Raw genomic sequence first — 10,410 nt, forward strand, 5'->3', positions numbered from 1 at the left:
ACTTTAACTCGTTTTAACCTAATTAATTAAGTATGATAAATTGGGGGGGAAATCACAGAACTTGATCTGATCTAAAACTTATTTAATTATATATATATATATATATATATATATATTAACGTTCAATTGAAAACTAAAGTGTCTAAAGTGATAAATTGTTTGTTATTGTTTGGACGAGCATCTAAATGTGAGGGTTTTTATATGGACAGAATGAGATTTACAAATTCAGACATTGTAATTATGTAAGCTCCAAACTATTGTTTTAAGGCAGATTAGTAAATGTTTAGTTCATACTTTTATTGTTTCTTATCACTTTTCGCAATTTCGGAGGTTGCAAATCCAGCTCCAGAAAGACCCCGGATCCGCCCCACATTTTCTTCCGACTGCCTAAATGGTTCCGTTGCAGCTGAGCTGCAGCAGAGGCCTCCAGGCGGTCGGAAGGAAATCCTGGAGCAGAGTTCCGCTTTCTGGAGCTGGATTTGTCACTATTGCCCAACTTTAACATCAAATAAATCGTTTTTAATCAACACTATTTTTCTACAAAGATATTAAATAATTAAGTTATGTGAAAGATCCTAAACTTGTTATTTTCTGTTTCTGATTTTTCCGTTTCCCGCCCACTTCCCCCAGCGCTCTTCTCTGCGCCCCGCTCACTCCCTTCCCTCTTCGGATCGCTCCGCGCCTCTCCTGCGGCCCTGCTGGAAGCGCTCCCTCACCTTTCGGGGCAAGCCTGTAAAACACACGAGCTTAGCTACGAGGCTACGAGTGGTACTTTGAAATGTATGTAGGGAAATAATGTATAATGTCGCTAAAATGTTTTCACGAGTGAAAATTGAGAAAATGTTAAAATCTTAAAACTCAACACGTGACCCATGGATTCGCCAGTTAGCTAGCTAGCTAGTGCTAGCTTGTGCTAGCTTAATAATAAATTAGCTTTAGCGAAGTTCATTTTCAGTCTGTTTTTCTTGTTCTAACTCAAATTTAATAAGATTTTCATATTAGCTACAATCAAAACGTTTAGTGTGTTTTAACGCTTTCTTTATTTGCTCGCTAGATTAGCCGCCAAATCCGTTCGTGCTAATGCTAGCTAGCGTCTGCTAACTCACTGAAACCTTAACTTAAGCACTGAACGTTTTATCAGATTTATTTATTTTTGTGTTTTTCTGAGGGGTGGGGGCATTAAATAATAATAAATGAGGTCGGAGCTGGCCTAGTTTTCGGTTTTCGTCCATTTCTTAATTTAACTTTCCATTCCACCTTAAATGGTGAAGCAGTCACAGGTGCCTGAACACCCCCGCTGTTCGGTTTAAGGTGGAATGGGAGGACGCCAGCGGCAGCGTGGTCAGCGCTAGCCTGCCTGGGAAATCCCGCCAGCGTGGTCAGTTAGCTGGAGTAGGTTTCTCGCTGTTTGTTTAGCGCAGTAAACCTAAAAATGGGTAGTTGGTAGTTGTTAACCTTCATGTTGTAATGCGTGACCTTTCACAGTCCTCCTGTACTAGTTATATCCTTATCGACGCCTTGCTGATTGTTGTATCTCTTATTTGGCTAGCTCACACACCTGTGGTCAGGTATGGACGACTGGGAGGAAGAAGAGCAGGTAATGAACACTAATGAATGGTGTAAACTTGAAGTGGGCACGACATACTGGTGAAAACGTGACCACGTGGTGGGATTTTACTTGTTACCACCTTAAACAAAGCTCAACATGTATAGTGCTACCTAATCCCCCCTGTTTACTCTCTGTGGACAACAGTTTCTCATCAGGTTAGCTGAACAGCTGAACAGTTGGCCAGCCAGGGGAGCGATGGAACAGTAGATGGTCCATATATTCATGTAACAGCTCTGAGAAACTGAGGGCTGTTTAAACCATAAAGGAGGTCCTGCTGTAATACTGCTCTCTTACCTGTCAGTAAATTGTCCTGCACACATACGAACACTTCTGCTTGCCTAACAGGCACAGGAAACGCATTACTCTCACACTTCTGCACCTCATCCACAGTTAACAGATGTGGTCTGATTGTAATCCCCTCACGATGCGTCCCGGGGTGAATCAGAATGTGATCCAGTCAGCAAAAATGCTTCATCATATGTAAAACAGACTTCACAATTCAGATTAGTGTTCTGGTGAAGGGAGAAAACCACAGTTATTGAAATATAAACCCATGGAAATGACAACCATGAGCCCAGAGCACACCAACCAGACAGTGTGTTCATCTAGAACGTTCTCTCCAGTTTATGCTCTTCTAGTGTGTAGTCGCTGTTGGGTCGACACCTTGTATCTCAAAATTAACTTGGGAAGTGGGGAAAATGACTTGATGGAAGTAAATAATTCACTTTGGTCCATTCTTCATGACCTTTTATACAATATAAAGTACCCTGTCAATTTGAAATGGCAAAAGTGGATTCCCCATTTTAATGTTTATTCCTGCTGTGTGGGATTTTTTTGTTTGTGTTTTGGCCTTTTCTGGTCTTTTCTCTACTTTTGAAAGTTGTGACGCAGTAGTTAATCGTCATAATGTGAAACCTTTTAAATTGTCCCTATGCTACGGTGAATCATATTTTTAGGGACTTATGAGTGAACTTCATAAGTGTTTATCTTGTATTCAGGCTAAATGAGACAGTTTGCAGTGAGATGCACTGTCCGTTGCAGGGAGTAAAGCACAATTATTGAAATATAGCCAAACTTATGAAACATACTCAAGTTGTTCTTCAGGAGAGCGTTCTAGACTCTTCTTTAACATTGTAGCATCATTTCGAAAGCAAATGAGCCAAAGTGAATGAAGGAGAGTGACCTTGTACAGACCTTTTAATCTGGTCACTGATCCTGTGTTGATTTGAGGGTGTTATTTATTTTGGACGGTGTCTACATTGTTTCGGGCTGCACAGAAAAAAAGACCTGCGGTGAAGTGGAATAGTTTCTCATTTATGACAGCTATTCTGGTTATTTAGTGGCTCCTTGGCACAGTTTGGAAATACTAGTTTAAAGCACTAACTCATGCGCACTCTGACAGAGCTTTATAATTGCAGTGTAAAAACTAAGGCTTTAGCCTACCATCTTGTCAGGACTTCAGGGTCTTGTCTGTATAAATTAGTGCTTTTATTTATTTTTGTCTGTCTGCCTTTATCCACAGAGCCCTGCTGTGAGCAACTCAAGTTGTGGTAAATGTATTTTCCTGGATTAGCAGATATTACAGAGCCACGTCACTAATGAAAGCACTTGCATGTATAAAATAAGTAAAATATTACATATACGCTTACCTACATTTCTTTTTGTTAGGAAATTCAGGGAGCTCATGGAACAATGGGGGTCAGCAAAACGGCTTCAGAACCAGTGGTAGGGTGTAATTACTATTAAGATAATTGTATTTTATTTATTTATTATTATTATTTTTTTTTTGGTTGGAGCTATAACCAAGCTTTTGAGAATTTAAAGCTCAATCTGTTGTAGACAATGAGGGAAGCTCTTGGAAAAGGGACAGTGGCGATTTTGGGCTCCGAGGTGGTACGAGAGGTGAACCAGCTGATTTAATGAAGCTCTCTAAGGTCATGTGGTAATGAATTAGCTGTTCTCTGAAACTGCTGTTTTTGACATTAGGTCGGGGTTCTAGAGGTCGTGGTGCAGGCTTCAAGAGCTTCAGTTCTGGTATGCTTTTCTGGGTTTTTTTTTTTTTTTTTTTTTTTTTTTGCCCAATTGCATAGTGTTTCTTGTAAATATTACACCAGTATGTTGCTTACATGTAACTAAATGCATTGTCCTTTTGTACAGGAATGGATGAAAATGGCAACAGTGAAGGTTGGTATTCCCTGATAATGGTATAGCCCTTCCTGTGTGTCTCCTGCATCCAACTGACCCACTGTGTTCTCTACCTGTAGAAGATGGAGGCAAATACTGGAACAGTAATAGTGGAGATGATGGTGGATTCAGGGGTAGAGGTGGCAGAGGTATGTAATCAGACAAAATTACGTTTAGGCAATATTCACTGGCAGGACTCAGTGCTGACTTGTGTTTGATATTGTTAGGGAGAGGATCAAGAGGCAGGGGAGGATTTAGGAATTCTAACAACTCTGGTAATTTTTCTTTAATTTTGCTTGGTCTTAATGGTAGTCTGAAAATGACCTTTCAGTAATTTTATGTATTTGCACTTCCACAGAGGCTGACGAAAATGGCAATGATGATGGTAATGACTTCTTTATGATAAGTGGTCCTTTTTATGAATGTTTCCAATGCTCAGTCTGAATATCTGCATGGTTATTGCAGGTTTCAAAAAAGGTTTTGGAGGTAGGGGAGGTCGCGGGAGCAGAGGAGGCCGTGGAGGTTTTGGACGAGGTTAGTTAATTGGGGTGCAGAAGTCTTTACAACTTTTTCTTTTGTAGAAGTGGCTACTGTGCTGATCACCAATAGTGCATAATTACATTCAGTGTTTGCATGTGGAATTAATCAGTTAGCTGTATTTAAGGTTTTGGGAGATATATACAATTATAGAACGACTTCATGGTGTAGTGATCGATTTCTGTTTGTTTCTAGGTGGTGGAGGAGAAAGAGGAGGTGGAGGTGACTTGGTTTATTCATATTTGGACAGGCATGTTGTCAGTGTAAAGCATGACTGCACACAATCATTGCCTGATAAGACTATTTATCTACTACTTATTTGTTCGTTTTAGGTTACAGGGGAGCAGATGAGGAGGTGTTTTCCAAGGGTAGGTCAATATCTTAACTGTCACCTTTTATTAATTAAAGATAAGTCACCTTGCTTATTTACTCTCTTACTTTTCCCCTTGCTAACTTAAGGCTCAGTGGTGGAGGAGGATGGTAAAGATGTAAATGCAGGTATGTTCATCCCTACTTTGTTGTAAGTTTTAAAACAGGACTTCTTAAAGATCACATTGAAATTAGACCTACAATTAAGTCTAGTAACTAAACTGTCTTTTGTGTTACTTCCGACCCACAGGACCCAAAGTCATATATGTACCTCCTCCTCCACCAGAAGAGGAGAGCTCTATTTTTGCCCACTATGAGACCGGCATCAATTTTGACAAGTATGATGACATCCTTGTGGATGTAAGTGGAAGCAACCCTCCGAAGGCAATCATGGTATGTGATTATTATATATTTATGTATTTATTTATTTATTTATTTATTTATTATTATTTTCTCTTTTTGTGTGAGATAGGTAGGGGCATTTTTCCTGCTTTAACAGACCTACTAATCCTGGCAGTTAAGAAGTTGAATTGGGTGTGCTTGAGCAGGAAAGCACAAAATTGTGCAGGAATTCTGTCCTCCACTGGTGTAGGAGAAAGTGGGCTGTAATGCTTTTAAAAGTACTGTTTACAAGAAAAACATTTACCCCCCCCCCCCCCCTTTTTTTTTTTTTTTTTTAGACATTTGAGGAAGCTGGTCTTTGTGAGACGCTCAGAAGGAATGTTGCCAAGTCTGGATATGTAAAGCCGACTCCTGTTCAAAAACATGGTATTCCCATAATATCTGCAAAACGAGATCTCATGGCTTGTGCCCAGACTGGATCAGGAAAGACTGTAAGTGCACACTTGGAAATAAATAACGGCAAACATGTAGGAATTAAAGTATTTGTTAGATTTGAGGCTTGATTTTGTAAGCTATTGTTTATTTAAAAAAATGGATCCTACCTCCCCTGCTATTGCCAAAAGTAAGTGAGGTGACTTGAAATGCACAAAGAGAACCTATACCCTGTACGCCATTTGGTAATAAGTCGTATCTACACATGCTGTAGGCTAATTTGTAGGCTTTGCTGATTGTTGTAGCAAAGATACAGCCAAAACTTATGCTGCTTATGTTTCATAGGCATATATTTAATCTTGTTATTACTTCAAATTATTGTTCTTTATTATTGTTGTCTTGTAATTGTAATGAAGACACACTCTGTTCAAATGGACTATGGTCGAGCAATCTGTATTCTTGACTCTGGTTATTTTCCTTCTGCAGGCTGCCTTTTTGCTTCCCATTCTTCAACAGCTGATGACTGATGGTGTGGCAGCCAGCAAGTTTAGTGATGTGCAGGAACCTGAGGCAATCATTGTCGCCCCTACCAGAGAACTAATCAATCAGATATATTTGGAGGCCCGCAAGTTTGCATATGGGTATGAACATTTCTTAAATGTTGAAGGCAAACTGTTTTGATCTTTGGTGGGATTTAAACAGTATAAACCCTTTCTGAAGTTCATGTTTACTGGTCGTGTATTGCTGAAGCACTGTCCTAATGGAGCAATATGGATGCTGGCTGTAAAATAATTGTATGTCTGTAAAGTAGTATTGGGAATTTCTTGTAGGACCTGTGTGCGTCCTGTTGTGGTTTATGGAGGTATAAGCACTGGGTACACAATTCGAGAGGTGTTGAAGGGCTGCAACGTGTTGTGTGGGACACCTGGAAGATTATTGGACATTATTGGCCGTGGAAAGGTATTTTTATAATATTTAGCAGAATCTTCTCCATTATTTGTGCTCTGGTTCAATAAGAATGTATACTGACGCTAATTCTTTTTTTTTTTTTTTTTTGCAGATTGGACTAAGTAAACTTCGTTATTTGGTCTTGGATGAGGCTGACCGTATGCTTGATATGGGCTTTGAACCAGATATGCGAAAGCTGGTGAACTCTCCAGGCATGCCTACTAAAGAAGAAAGGCAAACCCTCATGTTCAGTGCCACCTATCCAGAGGATATTCAAAGGTTTGTCACCCTATATGCTTAGGTTGGTTCTAGAAATGTACATGTTGAGACTGGTTGGCCTATTCTTAGTGTGCTTTAAGCAGAATTGTCTGATTGCCTAAGTCTGTTTGCATAACATCTGTTATGTGCTTTTTGCTAGACTGGCAGCTGATTTCCTAAAGGTGGATTATTTGTTCCTTGCCGTGGGCGTGGTGGGGGGAGCATGTAGTGATGTGGAACAGCATATCATTCAGGTGGATCAATACTCAAAAAGGGAGCAGCTGCTGGAGTTGCTCAAGACCACAGGTGCTTGAAGTTATTCTGCATACGTGTTAATAGTGTTATTGCAGTTTCAACTAGATATTAGTTCTGCCAGGCAGATATCAGACTTCAAACTGTTTCAGTTTCTAGCACCTTTGGGAGTCTGATACTAGTTGCTCCTGTCAGTTTACTGTGAGCCCTTTATTCTAAATGTTATTTGTTTCTTAATAAAGGCAAAAGGTTTATATGCAAAGCTACTTTGCAGTTGCTCATGTAAGTTGTTTTGTTATTGCCACTGCAGGGACTGAGCGAACAATGGTTTTTGTTGAAACCAAAAGAAGTGCAGATTTCATTGCAACATTTTTGTGTCAGGAGAAAGTACCAACTACAAGCATCCATGGGTGGGTAAACATGTATTGACAAATTTGAGTACAAAACAAGGGGTCATGAATTTTAAGTAAAAATAAAAAAAAGTAAAGATTAATATGTAATATTCTTTCTTTCACAAACATACATTACTGAGAGTTGCTCACTCCTCATTCCGGTTATTCTCTTTATCAAAACTGGTTTGGGGGGGGTGTACTGTAGCTGAAATCAAACTGAAAGCCCAGCAAATATGTACATGGTTTCACTTTGTAAACTTTTTTTTTTTTTTTTTCTGATCGTGTAACATAGGTAAACGCTGCTTACTGTGTCTTAGGCTGGCAGAATAGTTGCTGGGAAGAACTGTTTTGTTAGTCCATTGTACTTTCTCTCTTGGGCTAACTGCTTTTAGTAGTTGATTTTCTAACTTAGTTTTTAGTTCATTTTTTAAAGATGGGAATTGCCTATGTTTTTAAAATTCTCAACTTCCTGGTTTGACATTTTCTCTAAAATACCAAAAGACCAAAACTCTTAAATGTAGAATTCTGTTAAGGTCTGAAGGATTAGAGTAGTTCAATTAATACATTTTCTAGTAGCCTGGACAAGATCAAGCTTATCTAGCATATTGTATCATCTGTATTATGTTGTCTGCAGAGACCGGGAACAGCGAGAGCGTGAGAAAGCTCTCTGTGACTTCCGCACAGGTCAATGTCCTGTGCTTGTGGCTACATCTGTTGCGGCTAGAGGACTGGACATTGAGCATGTCCAGCATGTAGTAAACTTTGATCTGCCAAATAACATTGAGGAGTATGTTCATCGCATTGGAAGAACGGGCCGCTGTGGAAACACCGGAAGAGCTGTTTCTTTCTTTAACCCGGAATCTGATACTCCTCTTGCTCGGTCTCTGATCAAAGTTCTCTCAGGGGTTTGTGATTTTTTTAAATTTATTTTATTTATTTTTTTATTTCACGTTTCTGTGCGACCCTAGAATCCAGTATACACAAGAATCTGGTATGTGTCTTCACTATTTTATTTTTCGTTCAAGCTCAACTATTTGTGTCACTAGGCCCATCAGGAAGTCCCACCATGGCTGGAGGAAATTGCATTTAGTGCACATGGCACAACAGGATTTAACCCACGTGGAAGAGTGTTTGCCTCTACAGACACTCGCAAGGTATGAACTGGCTAGTTCTAAAAGTTATTTCTTGACAAACGATTCTTCCTTTTGAACTGTAACCCTTCCAGAGTTGCAACAAGTAACCCAGTGGTTCCCTAATTTTTTTTTTAGACCAAGTATCTTCCATTATCAAATCAAACCTGTACCACCTGTCATCACTAAAGCACTCATTTTTGCTAAGAATTCTGACAAAAGTAAGAGACCTACTGATTGCGTTTTGGAAACTGCAGACGTGACTTGTACATGTAATGAAGTACAGTGTCTGCATAGGCCATATTTTTTAAAATGCATCATAAATACAAATAGTTTGAATGAAACTGATTATATCAGAATTGTAAACTTTAACAGATTTAGTAATTTGCAATTACTAAATTTTGTAATTAACATTTTCTTTGGCACTTGTAATTTGAGGTTAATTCATTTGATCTTATGCTGCTTTGCTTACTCCTGACCATGCTGTGTAGCAAAATGAATAACTCTTGGGTCTGTACTGTGGCTGAACACTTTGCTGGACAATTAAAGTAGAACATGACAAATTTGGAGATTAATGTCTAACTTGTGTACCGTGTGGGTTTGCTTTAATTTGGGTTTCTTTGCTCACAGGGTGGATCCTTTCAGAAAGAGCGTTTACCACAGCCAGTTGTTCAGAGCACCAGTGCAGCAGGAGACGATGAAGAATGGGAGTAGATCTACACATCTCCTGCGTTGTTTTAGGTTTTCCTTTTGTAGTAAAATTTCCTGTGTTCAGATTTTATCTTATGTTTAACGGCTCCACGTTGAAATGTGCAGAAAAGAGTAGAAGGCTCAAAAAAAAAAAATTCACTGGAAGATGGTGTGACGAGGTTTGGATTCCTTAATGTGAATGTTGGGTATTAATCAAGGATTGCTTGTTTGCTCTTTGGGCAGTATGTGGGGATGAATCACTTTTGCTGATGTTTTTTGCACTTAATTGTGTTTCCTTTGGAAATTGAGTGGATTTGTAGTACTAGCAGCAGCTGTTTCTAGTTGAGGTTTTTTTTTAGCACATTTAACATGTAAGCATTTAACTAAAGGTTGCCCCTGCACTTTCAGCTGACTAAGCAGTTCTTTTGTGCCAAATGTTTCTGGTTGCTTGTGTAAAGACCTTAGAGTTAAGTTGTGAATATTTGAGGGCAAATAAAATGGTCATTTACACAGAAAGGTGTCCAGTCATTAAAACCTTTTTTTTTTTTTTTTTTTTTTTTTTTTTTTCTTGGTCTTTGATTTGGAAATAAGGGGATTTGCTTCTTAATAATGTTTAAGATGATCTAGAACACAAGCTACAAGAGTTAAAAACTGTTTAACACTCAACACCCTTACCTAGTTGACCCACCTTGTAGATGTAGTTGTGTGTTGCTGTACAGTTTGTTGGTCATCTGCTAGTCCTTAATCAGTCATCTCCAGATTGTCTACAGGAGGCACACATTTGCACCACTACCATGTCAGTGTCACTGCACTGCTGGGAATGACCCACCATCCAAGATCTTGGGGGAGGGGTGGTTACCTTAGTAATGTATACCCAGTCATATAGAATATTATGACCATCTACCTAATAATGGCAGTAACCAGCCTTTGCTCAAATGACTTGAGCAAGACAACGTGGCCTAGACTGTTTAGATGATGACAGGTGCTCATTATAGCGGTTAACTGCTCTACTGTAGCTTGCTTTTTATCACTCGCTACAGTTATCCGCTCTTCTCTAGCATCCATATGGCACTGCTGTTGGGCCGTTGGAAGGTGGTCAAAGTGCAGCCAAATCCCGTCCTTTCTCCATGACCATTGTTTTTGCACTCTTCTACAACTGACTGGTGTGCTTGCTTATTCATACATGCAGCAAACCCGGTCAAGAATGATTAACATGGGGCCTAGAGATGTGCCAATAAATCAAAGATGTAGGTTTGATTTTGACATT

At 39.3% G+C, this 10,410-nt stretch overlaps 1 protein-coding gene across 1 annotated transcript; it reads left to right on the plus strand.

Moving 5' to 3' along the window:
- Nucleotides 1-1,570: 1,570 nt before the first annotated feature.
- Nucleotides 1,571-9,481, plus strand: ddx4 (DEAD (Asp-Glu-Ala-Asp) box polypeptide 4). Its single transcript, XM_072658521.1, has 23 exons — nt 1,571-1,597; nt 3,132-3,159; nt 3,278-3,334; nt 3,449-3,511; nt 3,596-3,643; nt 3,767-3,793; nt 3,874-3,942; nt 4,021-4,068; nt 4,152-4,178; nt 4,259-4,327; nt 4,526-4,552; nt 4,663-4,698; nt 4,790-4,828; nt 4,950-5,092; nt 5,380-5,532; nt 5,960-6,114; nt 6,304-6,433; nt 6,534-6,700; nt 6,840-6,985; nt 7,242-7,341; nt 7,958-8,228; nt 8,370-8,477; nt 9,084-9,481. The coding sequence occupies exons 1-23, from the start codon at nt 1,571-1,573 to the stop codon at nt 9,165-9,167; spliced, it is 2,022 nt and encodes a 673-aa protein (XP_072514622.1). The 3' UTR covers nt 9,168-9,481.
- The last annotated feature ends 929 nt before the right edge of the window (nt 9,482-10,410 follow it).

This window comes from Salminus brasiliensis, chromosome 16 (genome assembly GCF_030463535.1).
Source record: "Salminus brasiliensis chromosome 16, fSalBra1.hap2, whole genome shotgun sequence".
In the NCBI taxonomy this organism is placed as follows: domain Eukaryota; kingdom Metazoa; phylum Chordata; class Actinopteri; order Characiformes; family Bryconidae; genus Salminus; species Salminus brasiliensis.